Raw genomic sequence first — 19,155 nt, 5'->3', positions numbered from 1 at the left:
CTGTTGACTTATTGCTGTACTAATACTTAAGCACACTGCCTTCCTGAACAACTGATTTTTATTTATTTATTTATTTTTTGCTTTACTACTCAAGATTTACATTTGGGGAAGTTTGATGAAGTTTCATACTTACTATAGATATATGGAGATATGTAGAGAGTCAACAATTTTTAAAACCACATCTAAAATCTTCCATTTTATTTTTTATTGATTTAAATCTGCTGCTCAGTGATACAGATTTGTATATTTAGGTTTTCTTCACTTTAATTTAGGTGTTTAATTCAACAGTTATCACTTTCCCATTAAGTCAAAGACTTAATTATTGACTTTGAAAATAATTTTATATCATAATATCAGCCTGTAAACATGTAGTTAGACACCACCTTCTGATTCAGTTGTAGCCTCTTTATAATCACCAACAATTTCCCCAGTAACTATATTTACAATTACATTTATTTTGTGATTCCCTGTAACTGTTGATGGTGAGCTGCATTAGTTGCTCATCGATTCTTATTTTCCTTTGATCCTGTTTCATGTCATCTCTCCAGTAGAGTTTCTACCTGATAGCAAAATCAAAGATTCATGGAAACATCTCCTTCCAGATGCAGCAAGTGTCTATACTGGATAATTCACATGCACAGGCTGTCATACAGATTCATGTTCACAATGACAGATGTAGGTTAACTGACACGTTAACCATGAGTAAACCTGCAAAATGATGCGCTAGTGTAACCAGCATAGTTATCTTTACCATTCATTGCACCCTCACATGACACACTTCGGTGCATATTTCTGCAGATAAAAGCAGAAGGTGGCAGGGAGAATCTAATCCACAGGAAAGTGTTTGCACATACACACAATGGTAGCATTCTTCCCTGATTGTCTGTTATCATACGGCTCAGAGGAGACAGGATGCATGTTAACGCTGTGCTGCCCTGCTCTGACTTCCCTCTGCAGAGTGGGGGGAGATAAGTGCAGAGTGATGGAGCTGATATGGACGAGCTGCATGCTGTGCCTCTGAGGTGTGAGACAGCAGTCAGCAAATCTGCATCTGAGGTTAAACACTGACTCTGCCTTTACGCTCTCAGTCTGTTTCTCCTCTTTCTGCTGCTTTTCTTCCTGCATGTTGTCATTTATTTTAACTGAAATTAGTTCTTGCTTTTTTGTTCTTACAGTTATCAGAGTTACATATATCACTAATAGGTTACAGATTAGTTGTTACCCTGTTAATATTAACTCCATCTAAGTAATTTAGATCATTCCATTTGATATCTTTACTAACATCTTTTTTAATCTGGCCAATGAAGTTCTGAAAACCTACGTTTAAACAGTGTTAGACAGGATAAACCTCACAGCAGGACTCAACATGTCAAAGGAAATGAAGAAAAACAAGAAAGTTCTTGATAAGTTCAATTATAACTAGCATGATTTGATTTTAAAGCACAGCAGCAAAGTGAATTACAAACAACAACAAACTCTGATTTATCTGGTGGGACTTTTCCCCTTAATCACCAACATGATCATCAACTCTTACATTTAACTAGTTTCTCCCCAAAACAATGTATTGCAATTATATTACAGTTATATTATTTAAGGTGGTAGAGATGAGCGACTCCGATGAATAAACACTACTGGAAATAAATAAATAACTGCACACAAATGGACTTATATTAACAGTGGCTGAAATATCATCACCTTACGCTGCAGTTTCCCTCAGCATTATGGAGTGGTTACTTCTATAATAGGACTTTGTATGCTATAACAGTTCATATGAGGATGACAGTGAAATGCTGAGCTGATACTGGATCCTCTCGAAGTTTGACAATCTAATCTGGCCTTGTCAAACGATAGCTAGTTGTTAGGAAACACATGGAAATTAACCCTGGTGAACACACACCTGCACAAACATTCACACAAAGGTGCTATCATAAGAAGTTTGCATACTGTTTGTCACACTTTCACCTACTTAAACACGCACTTCCTTTCACATATCTCCTTGTGGCTGTTGACTGACCTCTGTATCTTTGACTCTTAAGCTTAAAGGGTTAGTCAGTTAAACTGAAGTGGATGCATGTGTGTATATCATATGTTTAAGTGAGTCAAGCCAAGATCACTGTTAAGTTACTGTGCAGGCAATATATTACCAATACATTAGCAGGCCAGCACCCGTGTACCTCATCAATAATGGAGGAGATGGGCTATTCGAGATGCCTCTCCACTCATCTTCTCTCCACTCCTCATTGCACACCCTTCACCCTCCGTTATAGACATGGTTCTTATAACAATAACAACTCATAACCACAGTACAGAGGCTGAACAGGGGAGTGAAAAGGCACTCTGACTATGATGGTTGAATAATCTGCTCACAGAACAGCTTTCTAGTAATGGAGCGTGGTAGTTTCAGCCCCTTTCTAATGAAAAGATGAATTTTCACTACATTTTTCTAGATTTTTCTTTAAAATTAGGAATTTTCTTTGGGGAAAAAACATATTTTAGTCTTCTCCATTCATTTGAGCCCATTAACATTATATCATTATGTGTTTTCCTCCACAGCTCACCTTTAAAGACTCATTTGCAGAAGCAGCTCCTCCAGGGAAGATTTTTTCAATTTTTATCATGGGCTGCACCTTAGACTCTGCACCTCCAGAAATACTAATACCTGTAAACACAAAGAGAAATGATATTCAAAAAAAAAAAAAAAAACATGTTTAGTCACTCTGATACTATTAAAGCTTTTAACTCCTTCACGCCACTTTCAGTTTGGTAATAAGTGATGCCCTGACCTCTACTGGTCATGTAGTGAAAATAGGAAAACATAAAAAGTACTTTACTTTTTGGCAGTGTTTACAAATTAAAAACATATGGAGCAGGCATGTTATTTGTGGATTCATTGACAAAAATATCTAAATAGTTGCTTATTAACATATGCTTCATGTTAATAGCATATTGATTAAAAGCATATTGGCTCTTTGTTCATTATAATGCAATTATTCATTCCTTTGCACGTTCTCCCATGTCTGTGTGGGTTCTCCGGCTTTGGTCCCACTGTCCAATAATATAGACCTTTATAGGTTGAATAGCCTGTTAAATCAGCTGTAGATGTAAATGTGTGAGTGAATGGTTGTCTGTATATGTCAGCCCTGTGATGAACTACAGGCTTGTCCAGGTTGTACCCTGCCTCCATATGTTGGTCGTTGGGAGAGTCTCTGACCCCCCCCAATGACCCTCTTGAGGTTTGAGCGGTTTGGAAATTGACTAAATGCATGGTTATTTATTACAGATTTAATATGTAACATCCATAAGCATGTGTTTCCATTTAGTGAACACTGGAGTCACTTTGGTCATGGGAGCAATTTTTTTGTGATTTGTCATTATGTAACTTCACTGCTTTGCTAAAAACAGTCTCAGTTGCATACATCTACAATACCAGCCTGTACACTGATTTCTACAAAGAAAAATTGGGTCAGTTTCTTTGTGAAAATCCTTATTTTTGCTCAGACGTTTTTCAGTGCCTCTCTTCTACTTTTCCACGGCATCAGTCAAACAAATGTTTGACTCCAACACAAACTACACATCAGCATATGAGCCTGTGCAAATCTTAGGCAGAATAACTAGTATGATCATAATATACAGTCCATACTGAAAAAAACATAATATGAGCATTATTTTTAGTGTGCATGGGCTTATATGCAAATGCAGCTAGACTGTACTCAAAACACCTGGTTCCTGTTTAAAATTTCTAACTCAATGTCCCGACAGAATTCAATTTTCTTAAATATGACATACATGTTATCAGTATAAACAGAAAACAAAATAAAATTTAAATAAGCACACAAGTCTGAATCACATATCGCATACTGGACTGTATAGGCTTTAAAATAATTAGAATCTGTGACCTTGAACTTTGACATGTTTATAGCTGACCAAAGCGATAAACGAAAAACATTACTGCTGAAGTTGTTCATCATAGCTCTATTTTTTATTAGTTATCAGGTAATAATTTAATAATCACAAAAACCCACAGACAGACAGATGGAAGTGACTGACTTATACATCCCCATCAGCTTGGGCATCTAAACAGGTAAAGGCTGGCACTGATTGTGTGTTCATACAGTTTGCTTTTTTTATACCCCCATGTGGGAATAGGTAGCCACCAAGACACAAAGGGGTGGTGATTTCTTTCTCACCCTCAAGGATAATAAATTGCATTTGTTTTATTGTAAATACCAGTGGTTTTAAGTTACCTGTCCTACATTGGATCCTAGTGCATCCAAAGATATGCACTAGTAGGTTAATTGATTAATCTAAATTGCCCATAGGTGTAAATGTGAGAGTGATTGCTTGTTTGTCTCTATATGTCAAGGTCGTTATTGAAAATGAGAATCAGTTCTCAACTTACCTGGTTAAATAAAAGTTAAATAAATAAAGCATTCTGCCCAGGGCTTGGCTTTGAAGTAGAACAGAGAACCCTACGTGAGGTTGTGTAGCCAATCAGTTTGAACTTATCATGCCTTTTTTATATTTGCATATTTGTCATGCTCTCTTAACATTTGTACATATTGCTTCTGTTTATTGTTATCTTGTTTTGTCTATATAAAAAATATGTATTACAACTTCCCGACTAAGTATCAGTAAGAAGAACTTTGATGGAAAACTGTGGAAAACTTGAAAATGTTTAGTTAATAGTTCAGTGGTTGAATAATATAATCATGTAGAACAGGCTTTATAATGAGAAAGATAAATGTTAATTCACTGCTAACATGTCCTGTATATTAACAGGCAATAAAACATCTGTATCTTAATATCAAGTGTTAGTGTCCTCACCCAGGGATGGCTTGGCCTTGGAGATGATCATAGTGGCGATGTCATAGTCCTCATGTGGCAGAGTGCGTCTCCTTTTCACACCTTGACCATCTTGTACATGTCCGTTTACCTGCGGACTGCCTCCTCTGCTCCTGGAGGGGCTTTTCTCTCTTGGGGTTGGGGGATCAAACACATTTGCTAAGGGGGTTCTCCCTCGTTGCTGTGAAGGTACACGTACGCTGACCTCGGTGTAGCCCTCCTGCCTGCTCCGTCTATTGTCTATACTGTCAGGACTCACGTCCCTTCTTGTCCTCCCACGACTGTTCCTCACTGGTGACCTCCCTCGCTCAGGAGCTGCATCTCCTCGGTCAGACACGGACAACATGGATACTTCATCGAACAGACGGGTCGGCCCGTTCTCTCTTTGGACTGGGGAGCGATGGGGTTGGCGCCCTCGCTGTGGGCTGTGAGGGGACGAGGGGCTGGGGGAGCGTGAGAACATACTGGACGAGCTGTAACTGTCCACAGGTACATCCAGCAGGGGGGTGAAGGCACGGGATGGAGGTAGATGATCTGTTTGATGGCTGGACATCCGCAGCCTCTCCAACTCCTCAATTAGCTGACGCTCCCTCTGTGTGTCCTGGACTGGCTGCAGGTAAAACCCCCCTCTGCAGTCTACAGACATACACAGAAACACATTAACACAGAGTGTATTCAGCAAAATGTTTCTCAAAGTGCTGTAAATCATTCAGTAGAGCAGCATAGTGTCATAAGGAAAATATAACTATTACTCACTTTTCACATATAAACAGTGTATAAAGTTTAACCTAAACTTTCTGCAGTATTGGAGTGTACTTTATTTCAGATATTTCCATTTTATGCTCCTTTATACTGCACTAAATCTCAAGGCAAAATTGTATTTTTAACTCACTGCATTTGTCTGACAGCTTTAGTTCCTTATCAGTTTTACAGTTTTCATCCCTTCAGTGATAAACTTGAGGATTAAGTGTTCCTTTATGGGCTCAATTTATAATTCTCCTCCTTAAATTAAACTGTTTAACCTGTTTTTTGAGCTCATGAAAAGTTGACTTTTTAGAGATGCACACTTCTCACAGGACAGCAATGCTACAAACATTTAATAATAATCTTATGTAATATGATGTGTTGCTGTAGATTAAATTACAAACTAATAAAGTTGTTCCAAAGAGCTCAACTTGAAATATTTACAGCAGTAATATACAACATACACATGAATGCAGGAGTAATAGGATACCAAAAACATCATTATAATAATAAGTAGTACGAGTAAAACAGTAACAAGGACCATTAAACATTTCATTCTTAAAGCTGCTGATAGTACATGGTTGTGAATGCAGTACCATATTAGTACCTGTACTTACAGCTGCAGAGCTTGATTATTTGTTGTGTCACTGAACTTAATTACCTTTCAGTATAAAATCAACCAAGCGATCAGACAGAAATCCTCTTTTTTTGTGTTGTAGAAAATCTAACCTGTGATGCAGTTAATTACCTCCACCAAGGAGGTTATTTTTTTGCCGGTGTTGGTTTGTCTGTCTGTCTGTCTGTCCATGTGCAAGATAATTCAAAAAGTTATGGATGGATTTGGATGAAAATTTCAGGAAATGTTGATACTGGCACAAGGAACAAATGACTAAATTTCAGTGGTGATCGGGGGGGCACTGATATGCCTTGGCGGAGGTCTGTGCTCTCCGAATGCTTTTCTAGTTATTGCTGTTTTCAGGCAGGTGTGTGTGTGTGTGTGTGTGTGGGGGGGGGGGGGGGGGGGTCAATGGATGACTGACAGCTGTAATTACTGGTTGCTGATCAGATATGTGTCACAGTTTGCTTCACTGCTGTCTCCTCTCTGACCTTGCCACACCTCCCCAGCAGCATCAGTTTCACCTGGGACTCCCCACTGCTGTCCTCTCCCCCACCATTCCACACCTCATCACCCTAACCCATCCCACCTGTTGCTCCCAGCTGTTCCCAATCAGCTGGCCAAGATATAAGCAGGGCAGATTCTTCCTCACACTGCTAGATTGTCCTTGGATCCTGCCAGAACTTCCAGCATTCATCTTGTATTTCCTTTTCCTGTTTCTGACTCTGTTTCTGACAGGTCCTCGCCTCAGCCCTGGTCACCTGACCTGCCTTTTTGTCTGTGACCATGAGATCAGTTTTGGATATTCTGCTTTTTGTCTGCCTGTGATCTTGTGGTGTTTGCCAGTCCCGGTTTCCTTGAGCACTGTATCTCCTTTCCATGTTCGTGTCCTATGCATCATCCTGGTGAGGGGTCTGTCTGCCTACCCTATGGTTCTGATTCTTCAAGCCACGCTGATCCTGCGCACCGCTCCTGCCTTCCTGTTATGAGTGTCTTCAGCCAAGTGCTAATAAACTGTTCTGGCTTTACCTGTGTCTATGTATGTTGTGTTTGGGTCCTCCATCCTGTACACAGGGGTGGCCCACCCTGGTCCTGGAGAGCCACTATCCTGCATGTTTTGGATGTATCCCTCTTCCAGCACACCTGATGGTCATTATCAGGCTTCTGCAGAGCTTGATGACAGGCTTATTGCTTGAATCAGGTGTGTTGGAAGAGGGATACATCCAAAACATGCAGGATAGTGGCTCTCCAGGACCAGGGTTGGCCACCCCTGCTGTATACCAATGGTTCTCAAATCCAATATCCAGTATCCTGCATGTTTTAGATATTCCCTCTTCCAGCACACCTGGTTCAGTTATTGATCAGCTCATCACCAAGCTCTGCAGAAGCCTGATAACAATGTAATGGCTTCCAGGTGTGCTGGAAGAGGGACTATCTAAAACATGCAGGATACCGGCCCTCGAGGACCAAATTTGAATACCCCTGCTGTACACCATCTACTGCAATACGTTACTACTGCTCTACTCAACATAGAAGCCTGGAAAAGTTCTGACTTTTCCACAACAGCATGAGATGATATTAGAGCATCTATGTTTATATTTAGTCTTTCAATTTGGAGCAAGTGATGAGAGTTGCAGAACTAACATTGTGCACTTGTGTGTTCCTGGAGTTTTAAGTAATGGACCTGAATATGTCTTCTATCTTTTGCATTTTGCTACAAAATATTGAGAACAACATACACTGTATATATATATATATATATATATATACATATATGTATGTATGTATGTATATGTATATGTATATGTATATATATTCTGAAGGATCTACTTTTGAGTGACACATGGTAATGATTTTATTTTATACTCAGTTCAATGAAGACAGTACTGGAGAACTGAAGTCCCACCACTTCTGTTGTGTCCAATGGGTTGTACTATATATAATAACAGCAGTCAGTGGAGAGACACAAATCATTGTTTGATCCCATTTGAACTGTCATCATTTACACATGTAAAGAAATAGTAAAGACTTGTCTAGTTTTGGGTTAAATAGCTCAATTGTCTTCATCACCAATACCAAAATGACTGCTGCCTTGCTACATTTTACCTCAGTCTTTAAGAATGAGGTGAAAATGTATTAAAAAGAGGACAAAGTCACTACAGTCTGGTTACACTGAAGCTGCAGAGACATATTCAGATTCTGAACAGCTCAGACGGTTACATTAATGTCACCTCTGCAACTTTTAGCTGTGTAGACTTTCTATTTATGTATTTCCAGTCTAATACTTCAACAATTTTACCACAAATTATATTTTATGAAATTATATTTTATTTTTTTGACATTATATGTGTAAACAGTGGCATAAGTCAAAGGAGATAGAAAAAAAAAAACTTCTCACCAATGACTGCAATACAATTTACTTCCAAAATAAAGTCTCATGGGACACAGCCAGCTTTCTATTGCACCATATTTTCAAGGGACAGCACATCAACATGGTGCCAAAGGGAAGACAAACACATATAATTATCTAGTTTAACTGTCAAATAGACAAACTACTGAAGACAAAATAAATAGACTAATAATGTTTTTCTGGCCCAGTCTAAAAAAAGACCAAATATGACCACCATTTCTACTCAGTCTGCTGCCGTCCTTTTTTCTGACCTCATGACCCCAGAAAGTTAGACGTCTGTAGTCAGTCAATCTAAGTGCAACTGTATTGATTGTGTCCTGTGTCTGAATGACTCTTGGAAGAAGAAAAGCCTTGAAGCATCTCTGTATTGTTAAAGTGCCACTCCGGCTAAGCACACACGTCTCAGCCGTTTTTGTAGACAACAGAGATGTAACACAAGCCTCGGCTTCAGCGCAGCTACAGGAAACCTGATATTCGTGCATGTTAATGTGTGGGCAAAATGTGTGTTAATGTGTGCACGAGTGTGTGTTTTTCAGACGTGAGTGTATGTGTGAAGAACACCAGTGATAGGAGAAGGTCTGTGCGTGCAGGTGTTTCAGTTAGATATGAAATAAAGCTATTAAGAATTGAGGTGATGGAGGAAAAGTGTAACGGTGAAGAGGACAAAAGGCGAGAAGGTTAAGCCCCTTCCGACATTCTCCTGAGATGAGACAAAGACTATCAGACTGATATAGAGTGAGAGTGAGAAAAACAGAGGTGAAGCATTGAGAAAGATTGAGAAGAAAGGACAGATGGACACAAACTCTCTACCTGGGATTGGGGTGATGAGGTGACGTCGAGGTGTTCCACTGCGAGGGGAGCGCAGAGCTGGAGATCGCACTAGAAAGAACGGAAACAGAAAATCATAACTCCTTCTGTAAGATAAATCACATCCAGTAATTTAATCAGTTTTCCTTGCAAAAATCAAATGTGTACATAAAAAACTGTCTTTTTATTTCAAGTTGCTGGAATAAAACACCTTCAGTGAAATTAGAGTGTAAGACTAGAATAAGTGTGTAGAATTTAGTGACATCTAGTGGTGAAGCTGTATATTACAATCAATGGAAAACCTCCTCACTCTCCCCTACAGTGGCCTCTGAAAAAGTGTAAAATCCACTGTTAGAGGAAGTTTTTGCTTTGTTCAGAACTAGTTATGGTGATAATCAGAATCAGAAAAAAACTTTATTTATCCCCAAGGGGCAATTAGGAGGGCACATTAAAGCGCAAGAGAAGAGAAAATATACACAAAGGTGGGTGGGCAAAAGCAGGTAATAAGACAGAAATGTCCATATAAGTGGCAAGATGTATAGTAATATACGTGATAAATATTGAAAAAATGTAAAATAGCAGATTATCTACAGCACAGGTGTCAAACATGCGGCCCGGGGGTCAAATCTGGCCCGCTGAAGGTTCCATTCCGGCCCGTGGGATGAAAGTGCAAAAATTAACCTGAACAGTAAAGGTTGTCCAAATCGTTTTGGTTCAGGTTCCACATACAGACCAGTGTGATCTACAGTAAAAATAACAACATAATAACCCATAAATAATGACAACAACAAATTTTCATGGAAAAAATTTAAGTGAAAAAAATAACATTACACTGTGAAACTATTAACATTTACAAAACTATTCTTTCACAATAAAATGCAAATAAATACATAAATAAAAACAAAGATGAACAACCCCAAATGTGTGATTTGAACAATATTCTGCCTGTTACTAAAAGTTTTGTGCATTTATGGATCCACTGTGATCTGTAGTTGTGTTAATAATAAGAGATGGAATATTGTATAAATTGTTCAAATTTTAGTTCCAAACTCCAAAATTTTAACAATATTCTGCCTGTTACCAAATGTTTATGTAACATTGTGTATAATGTACATGCATAAATAATAAATCGAGGCATAATATTGTTAAAATTGCACTAATTTTTCAAATGACATTTCTGTTTTTTCAGGTTATTCGCATCTTTTTTTGTAAAATGTAAATATTTTCATAATTTAATTGAGGTTTTTTTGTACTGAAACAAAAAGAAAAACTTTGATTTGTCATTATTTATAGGTTATTAAGTCATTATTTTATTGGTCTGGCCCACTTGAGATCAAATTGGGCTAAATATGGCCTCTGAACCAAAATGAGTGACACCCCTGATCTACAGCAATAAATAATAATGACTCTTTTAGGAGTTTTTATTGTAGGTTAATGCACCAGTTATGACAGAAGGATAAGAAGAGGAAGTCGAACCACAGAAGTGGGAGAAATGTTTTCAGACACCCTTAAAATTTCCCTCAATCTCAGTTTGTTTTGTGTGTGTTTCAGACAGTGTGGCTGCATCACAAAGACAAACAAATGTAAAAATGATTTTTTTTTTTAGTTTAATGTTAACAAGTAAAAATATCGAAACTAAATTCTTGACAGTTTCAACATGTCATGCCCTGGATGTGTTTCAAGGGACATTATCTTGCTGAGACATCCAGTTTTGACCTCAACCGAACAGAGCGCGTGCAGGAGGGAGCATGTGAGTTTGGAGAATGGCACAATACTAGAGTTTAATGACTTAAGAGTGATTCTTAATGCAGTATATCACGAATGCATGAAGTATCCAAAAACTGTCTTCCACCACTGCACTATAGAAACGCCTGCTCCCCTTTGTAAACATAAATAGCTGATACTAAGGAATTAAACAAACCATAATTATGAAGGTTATATTATATTTCTGTAGCAGTATTCCTCTATATCCTGCTAAATCTTATACACTGGACTTTAAACACTTTTACTGTATCTGCTCACCAGAGCGACTCTTTAGAACGTCATAGGCTTCCAGCTCAAAAGGCATGAACATACTGTCAAAACGGGCCAGTTCGGTGGTTGGTATCAGCATTCTGCAAAGAACAGGATCAGGGTCAGACATCACATACTGGCCATACATCCACTGAATATAATGTGCATACATGTAGTCTGTCCACCACCTTTTTTTAATGTTCCTTCACTGTTAGTCGCTTGAGGGCTATTTACATTTACAAATGTAGTGCATACATTACAATGGACTCGCAGCAAGAAACATGGGGTTTCCGGTTGAGAATACTTTTACACTCATTTCTTACTGAGGCTCATGGACATCAATATCAGTGACACATTATGATTTTTACAGTTTAAAACAAGTTCAGAGTAAATATTACCTTATTTCTCTGAGAAGTAGCAACTTCTCTGGCCTGTCCAGGATTGCCAAAAGGTTGTGCACCAAATCCTCAATCACACATTCTGACAAAAACTGAAAGACATATGAATAGTTAACAAAAATGAAGAACAACTGGCTTTATTATTTCCAGGGACAAATCTCCCGCAGATCATTTTCAGTTTTCTTAAAAGCCTTTGAATCAACTTTTTTAAACTAACTAATAAACTCAACTAAGAGAAGACTGGAGGTGTTTTATGTGTGATAAGTATGAAATGCCATAGTGAAAGCTTGGAAATTGTTTGAAGCAGCTTGAAATGTACTAATTTGTGGAACAGCTCATTTAATTATGAGTCTTTGATCACCTTTCAAAGATCAATGACATACAAAATATACATCTGATAGTTTAATTGTCTTTATATGTGGTATTGCATTAAATATTAATGTTTCCAAGAATGCCACAATGCTTCCCTGTTTTCAGGCTTTAAGGTGTTTAATTACTGCATTACCAGGAAGTCATACTGTCCCTAAGTAGACTTGATATCTTAACGCCGCTGTGGCAAAGAGCCGGCTGAGGAGGTGAACCTAAAGATTTTGGCCGATGAGTGTGAGAGGGTCTTAGAGACACAAGGGGATCAGATGATGGGGGATATTTGATCCTAATCGTAAATGACAGGCCAAATCCGTCTTTTGTCCCAACCCTCGCCAGACACCTCCATCACTGAGGGACACACAGCGACACAGGGAACAATAGTGCACACTTAAGCCCTCGAGGAGTCTGGCTGGCGAAAAATAAAAAAAACCCACACTCAGGAGAGTGATTTGGGATCAGGAACTCACCCGCCGACAGTGTCTCATCACTGCTGCCACCTCATCCTGGCTGAGCAGTTTCTTTGCCATGTCTTCTACGTACTGCAGGGTCTCAGGCCGGGGGAACAGACTGCTGTCTTTCACCCCAGCACGGGACTCCCTTGGAGGAGGCTCATTATCTGAAGAAAAGATAAGAAACTACCTGAAAAAAACAAACTCTACATGGCTGAAATATATCTGGAAACAAGAGGAAAGTAAACTTTACCACCTCCTGTTTCTCTGAAATACATCTGTCCAGACTCACATAATATACTAGTGTGTTGACCCATGGGGACCCACAGGTTCTAGATAGGGTAGTTTTTATGCCGTTGCGTATTCGTGCATGCTGTATCGCATTTGTCCAGCAGTCACTGCCAAAGCGTTCTGGCCATTACAACATGATTGTGAGGCTATTGTATTCCAGAATTACTAATATCACCCAATATATTGGTCCTATCAACTTGTCGTTTTTGATAGTCTGTTTCTTGACCAAAAATACATAAATATGCCAAACTGCAGCAGTCAATTCTTTCCAGATTTTGTGTGAATCCCTGGACACACACATATACATGCACAGAGGCCACTTGACTTCTAGAATATAGATCAGGGGTGTCAAACTCAGATCCTTGAGAGCTGGCATCCTGCATGTTTTAGATGTTTCCCTCTTCCATCACACCTGGAAGCCATTACATTGTTATCAGGCTTCTGCAGAGCATGATGAGCTGATCATTAATTGAACCAGGTGTGGCTGGAAGAGGGAAATATCTAAAACATGCAGGCCCTCGAGGACCGGTGTTTGACATCTGTGATATAGATGATGATGTGATGACCCTGAGGGTATTTGATTTAAATTAATGAATGTATTTTTTGGTCAAACGGAAGTTGTCACATTATTGACATACACAATTCCAGTGAAATGAGGAGAATGACGTTGTCACAGTGAAGCTGACCTTTGACCTATTTATCCTATTACACATTTGGGTGAAATTTTGTTCAGAAATGAAAAATGAATTTTTGAAATATGATCAAAAAACACTGAGAACAAAAAATGTGAGATCACAGTGAACTTGACCTTTAGTCAAAATCAGTTCATCTTTCAGCCCAAGTGAAAGTTTGTGCCACATGAAACTGAAGGTTTGAATCCCGCTCTGTCCTAGTCAGTCCGTTGTGTCCTTGGGCAAGACACTTCACCCTCCTTGTTTCCAGTGCCACTCACACTGGTGTATGAATGTGTATGAATGTTTGGTGGTGGGTGCAGATTGGCAGCCACACTTCTGTCAGTCTGTCCCAGGGCAGCTGTGGCTACAGATGTAGTTTACCACCACCAGAGGGAGAATGTGAGAGTGAATGAATAATGGGTCAATAATGTAAAGTGCTTTGGGTGTCTAGAAAAGTGCTATAGAAATCCAATCCATTATTATTATTATAGTCAGGCAAGCAGTAGACTGAATGGAGAGAGCAAGCAGAAACAGAATTAAATTTCATGTGTCTTGTCCTGTGTGTCACCTAAGAACCAGTATCTTGCACAATTACACTGCTCTACAATTTCTTAGAATATATCTGCTTCAGACATTAAATGTACAAAATCTCACATACTTTAATAAGATGAATCAGAAAACAAATTACAAAAGTGGTGGTTAGCTCATGTTTTCAGTATATATGATGGTGTGTTATTACACATATATGTTGGTTTATGTACATTTATACAATGGATTTATAAATGTTCCACCACAAAGAACCAGAAAAGTGACTGCATTGTAATGTGCAGACACTGTTTTGAGGTGGATGTGCTAACTCTGAGACAAACACTCCTTTTGAATAAAACCCATTCTCTCATTAATTCTCAGAATTTCGCATTTTGGCCTAAGACTGTATCTTAGAAACTACAACCAACTAGTGCTTTTGATTTAATTTTTCTTTATTAGTGACTCAAATTTGGTGAAGTTTAACTACTTTTATTCTGGAAGCAATTTACTTGTAGACCAGTGTTGACTAAAATGTCATTCTGCTGGTAATCTAATGTTTGTTTTTTTTTGTTTTTTTTAATTATTATTTCCTTCGAAGCATACCTTGTGTCAGGTGAATTCTACTGTAAAAGGTACTGAATTTTTTGTTATGATGTAGTTTGTTTTTTGCAACAATTTTTAAGATAGACTTGATTACTGCAAGGTCATCTACCTGAACAGAAAGAGCGATAGGTTGCACAGCCCTTTTACCTTTGTCTGCATGGCGTGACGGTGACTTGGATCGACTGCGGTCTTTGCGGTCTCTTTTGAAGAGCAGGCTGACAAGGGTTTTGGAGCGCTTCAGGTTTGTGTTACCATCTGCTGTACTCTTCTCTTTCTGTTGCCTCTTCTTCTTCTGCTTGTTCTCTAAAAGGGGACATGAAAAGACAAAATAGCGTGGAGTCACTCTGATTAAAAATGGGGTCAAGATTGTGTTGCTTTAATGACATTATATGTTAACATCTTATTATATAAGGAAAATAAATCAATGTCATGCATAAAATAATGCACTCCCTAAATGAGTTTTTCTGTAAATGAGGTATTTGACATTTGATAAGATCTAAAAAGCAAAACGTTAGTATTTTCATAATGAGGTATTGACTGCCCGAAGTCTCCTGTCACTGTCCTGTAAGGTTCACGTGTCTCTAAAAAAGTCAACTTTTAATGAGCTCAGAAAAAACAGCTCTGTTTTCAGCTGACAATAACAACACATTTTCTAGTGAATCCAAGAGGGTTTTAGGGAGTTGATTTACTTTAAGAGGGATGTTAATGTTGAACTCAAGCCATAAGAGACCATTTAATCCTTCGGTTTATCACAAACCTTCAAAATAAGCAACTAAAGCTGTCAGACAAATGCAATGGCGTATGAAAATTCTTTACCTTCTAGGCATCATCATGTAGGAGTAGGAAGGTGCATACAATAGAAACAGACAACTAAAGTGAAAGTATGTTTTTGGAAGTCTGAAACTGAGGATACAACTTCAAACATAAAAGATATATATTAACATTTTTAAAACATATCAAGACTCACTGTGTACAGGCTGTTGGGTGTTGAAAACATAATTCATTAGGCTTTTTACTGCTTCATACTGAAGTGTAACCATGTGATACACTCGCTCTACTACGAGTACAGATTGTTCATTCCTCTTTCAGTCAGCTTCTGTATTCAGTGCAGTAAATCTGCCAATGTGGAAAGTAACCCAGTAATACTGATGAATTGCAGCTACACTAACCTGAACACACCCCATCTATTGAGAGCAGCTGCTTCAGCTTACATAACAAATGTCCAATCAGCTCCGGGCTTTGGCCTCTCCGGGCCCTGAAGGTATGAATGAGCTGGGTAAATTGAAAATGAAGGGCTAATAACTCAATAGCCCTGTGAAGGTCTGGATGGATATTTCTTTATATGTTTATTCCTGTTCATTTCTCATGCAGGTACAAGGAGTGAGAATAAAGGGCTGTGATTTATCATGGCTCTGTGTTCAAGTTGAGGCCTTAGACAAATTCTGTCTGGGGCTGTCTTGTTTATAGTCTGGACTGATAGAGGAATGAGAGTCCATTAAACAGACCACTCAGAAATCTCTGGAGACTCTGAGGGTAGGTCTTATTGCAAAGTGAATTCAGGGACTGTAACCAAACTCAGCACTTCAACTATGGAGATCAACTACCCTGCTTTGTCTCAGAATCTCAGCTTTAAACTTGAATTGTGTTCTTTATTTGTGAGGGCAGCCAGGTTAAAGAAGTAGCTTGTTAGTTTCCCCAGACCAGCAGAGAGATTATTTGCTGACGTACCCTTGAGCAACCCTCTATTTGCTCCTCAGGGGCCTGTTATGACAGCCCATACATATTGCTCCTAGTCTGCAGTATGTGTGTGTGGTACGTCCCTGCATGGTCAACTAGTGATGGCTTTAAAAGAAGAGAGTCAATTTCAGTGTGTGTTGCATTTCCACATGTAAAATATACTGACATACAAGGATTCTTCATGTAACATATCACTCTTTTCTACATCCTTTTCAACTCGCAGGGAAAATCCAATTACCTGCAGCTTTCTAAATTATCTCAGAGGAAATACATTTGATCATTTTAATTACTCCAGTGACTCTGACTTTAAATTGCGACTTGTTAGATCTGTTCGATATGAGCTCAGGTCCCTAATCTACCAAACTGAGACTGTGTTTTATTGGGATCTATCAGTTCAGTTGAGTTGCTTGTGTAGTTTGCTCTATGTTTCTATATGTGTTTCTTTGTATATTATTTTGTGAGTATAATTTTTTTTCTCCTCTGTAATTACATGTAAATTCCTGTCATCTCCATTACTTTTTTAAAATTCCAATTATTACAGAAACTCTTCTACACATATCATTTGGTTCATCTTTATGTACGTTAAACCTTCATATATAATTTTTTAAAATGTATTTTAAATACTTCAAACTATGAAATTTTGGCTTTTTAAAATAATAATCTGGATATTGATGGTTAAAACAATTGAAATGAACTTTTCTAACCAATTACTTAACTAATACTTGTAGTTCTGCCAAAAAAAAAATCTCACCTGATGCAGTGATGTGGCTTTGGGAACGTCGGATTGGCTTTGGTGGTCCGCTCAGGGCCATCAGTGCTGCTGTCTTTGGAGACTGCTTCCCTACTTCCTGTTCTCCTGATGACAGCGTCCTTGTCCTGCTCCGCCTTCTTTCTCCAGCACCTCCCATGTCTCTCGGTCCTTCTCCTTTACCACGTATCACCGTATCCTTCAGCAGCACCGTGGTGCCTACGGTTCGACTCGTTTCTGTGGCGATGAGCCTGTCCGGGAACGAAATGCCAGGTGATGGGTATTCGGGGTAGTTAGAAGGCTCGGGGTCAGTCTGTATGGCAGTATCAACAGTTCGCTCACTGCTGCTTGGGTGCCGTGAGCGGTCATCTGTGGAGATGGCGACATCTACCATCTCAGAGCTAGAGACGGGAGGGAAAACGACCTGGGAGAATCCACTGACGGAGCTCAGAGGGGTGCAGGAGGACAAGGAGGAGGCAGAAGAGTTACAGTCTGAACCCTGGGAGGAAGGCGCAGGGCCTCCATTGGCCACTGGAGGAAAAAAAAAAGACCATAATTACAATGAAAGACATGAGCTTTACAAAGAAACTCATCAAATGCTACATATGAGCACAAAAGCACAAACTCTGCAACACTAGAACGAATCAGCTCTGCACACAGATTCTCATTTCCTTTTTCACGCAATGTACTTTATTTGGATTAAAACGTCTCTGACCTCATGCCCTGTTAATCCTCTCTGCTTTTCAGAGAGAGTACATAAACTAAGAGTTTCTTTTTTGGTCTTAAGTAGCAACAAAATGAACCAGCGTCTTTAACATCCTTATAAAATAAACACACAGGATCCCAGACATCAGGTCACCTTCTGATCCAGATGACTGAGCTGTCTTTGAGTACACTGACTAAATCTTTGGCTATTTTCAGACTGGCTCATCCCAAACTAAAAATATTAGGAATTTAAGTCCTTTGAGGAAAATGAGAAGCGGTTTTAGTATAAGAAGGCTACAATGTTTTTCTTGTCGGCTACATTTTGAAGCAAAATCCAGCATTTGGCCTTGAAAACAGTAACAAAATGTAATGCACATATTATGTTGTGCAGCATTGGAACATCACTGGTCATCACATCTACTGCATTTGTTTTAGACAACGTACTTTTGTTGAGCCAACCATATTCAGCTACCCTCTCCATGTAGGCAGGATATCGTCCAGCCTCCTGTTGAAGTGCAAAAAATGCCATATTTAGTGAAGAAAAATACAAATCATCACACGTGTTGGAGCTGTATGTGTTGTTTACTATCACCCAAGGTTAAATTAAGCAGCCTTTAACATCTGGAACAAATGTCCCAGATCTATTTTAAGGGATGACCTCACCAAAACACAATTTGAGGTCAAGGACAACACACTAGGTTACATGTAATATTTTCCACACAGGCTTTAGATGGCACCCTGTTGAAGGTTTAGTAATAAAATCCTCACTCCCCTATGTGTGATTCTGACCCATAAATGCATCTACAGTAATGCAGGACTGAAGGATCACATAAAATTAGGCTTTCTGTTGATTATAACCTGATCCCTGACTGCTTTTGAATAATGAACGTCGTCCCTGGCTGTTTTTCACACATGGAACCTGAGATCAGAGGAGTAAAATGAGCACACAGCAATGTTAAGAGAGCTATGAGAACACACAAGCAGGCAAGATGCATCACACACATACACCTTTATCTGAAAATGACATGGGTTAAGTGCTGCAGCTTTGCACAAGCATACACAAGCACACAGTAAGCAGACACACAACGGAAATTTGAGGGCTGTGAGCCAGCTGTCTGCTCTACCATGGACGATCACTCTGTCTCCTCTCCCAAAAAGAGCCGGTGTTGTTTAACATGCTCTAACATTTATTATTGTGTCACAGCACTCAGAGCATCCAAT

At 39.0% G+C, this 19,155-nt stretch overlaps 1 protein-coding gene across 1 annotated transcript in view; it reads right to left on the bottom strand.

Moving 5' to 3' along the window:
- The window catches only part of LOC115434123 (PDZ domain-containing protein 7-like), a 29,235-nt gene that overhangs the window by 4,410 nt on the left and 5,670 nt on the right, over positions 1 to 19,155 (bottom strand). Inside the window, exons 7-15 of the mRNA XM_030155825.1 lie at positions 18,379 to 18,439; positions 17,233 to 17,760; positions 14,860 to 15,047; positions 12,667 to 12,807; positions 11,831 to 11,922; positions 11,442 to 11,533; positions 9,423 to 9,491; positions 4,825 to 5,478; positions 2,559 to 2,659 (exon numbers count right to left, since the gene is read on the bottom strand). Coding sequence (XP_030011685.1) covers positions 2,559 to 2,659; positions 4,825 to 5,478; positions 9,423 to 9,491; positions 11,442 to 11,533; positions 11,831 to 11,922; positions 12,667 to 12,807; positions 14,860 to 15,047; positions 17,233 to 17,760; positions 18,379 to 18,439 — 1,926 coding nt within the window. The remainder of the gene's footprint in view (positions 1 to 2,558; positions 2,660 to 4,824; positions 5,479 to 9,422; positions 9,492 to 11,441; positions 11,534 to 11,830; positions 11,923 to 12,666; positions 12,808 to 14,859; positions 15,048 to 17,232; positions 17,761 to 18,378; positions 18,440 to 19,155) is intronic.

Source organism: Sphaeramia orbicularis, chromosome 15 (genome assembly GCF_902148855.1).
Source record: "Sphaeramia orbicularis chromosome 15, fSphaOr1.1, whole genome shotgun sequence".
In the NCBI taxonomy this organism is placed as follows: domain Eukaryota; kingdom Metazoa; phylum Chordata; class Actinopteri; order Kurtiformes; family Apogonidae; genus Sphaeramia; species Sphaeramia orbicularis.
The sequence above is the reverse complement of the archived record's forward strand: the minus strand, read 5'-3'. Positions and strand labels throughout refer to the sequence as shown.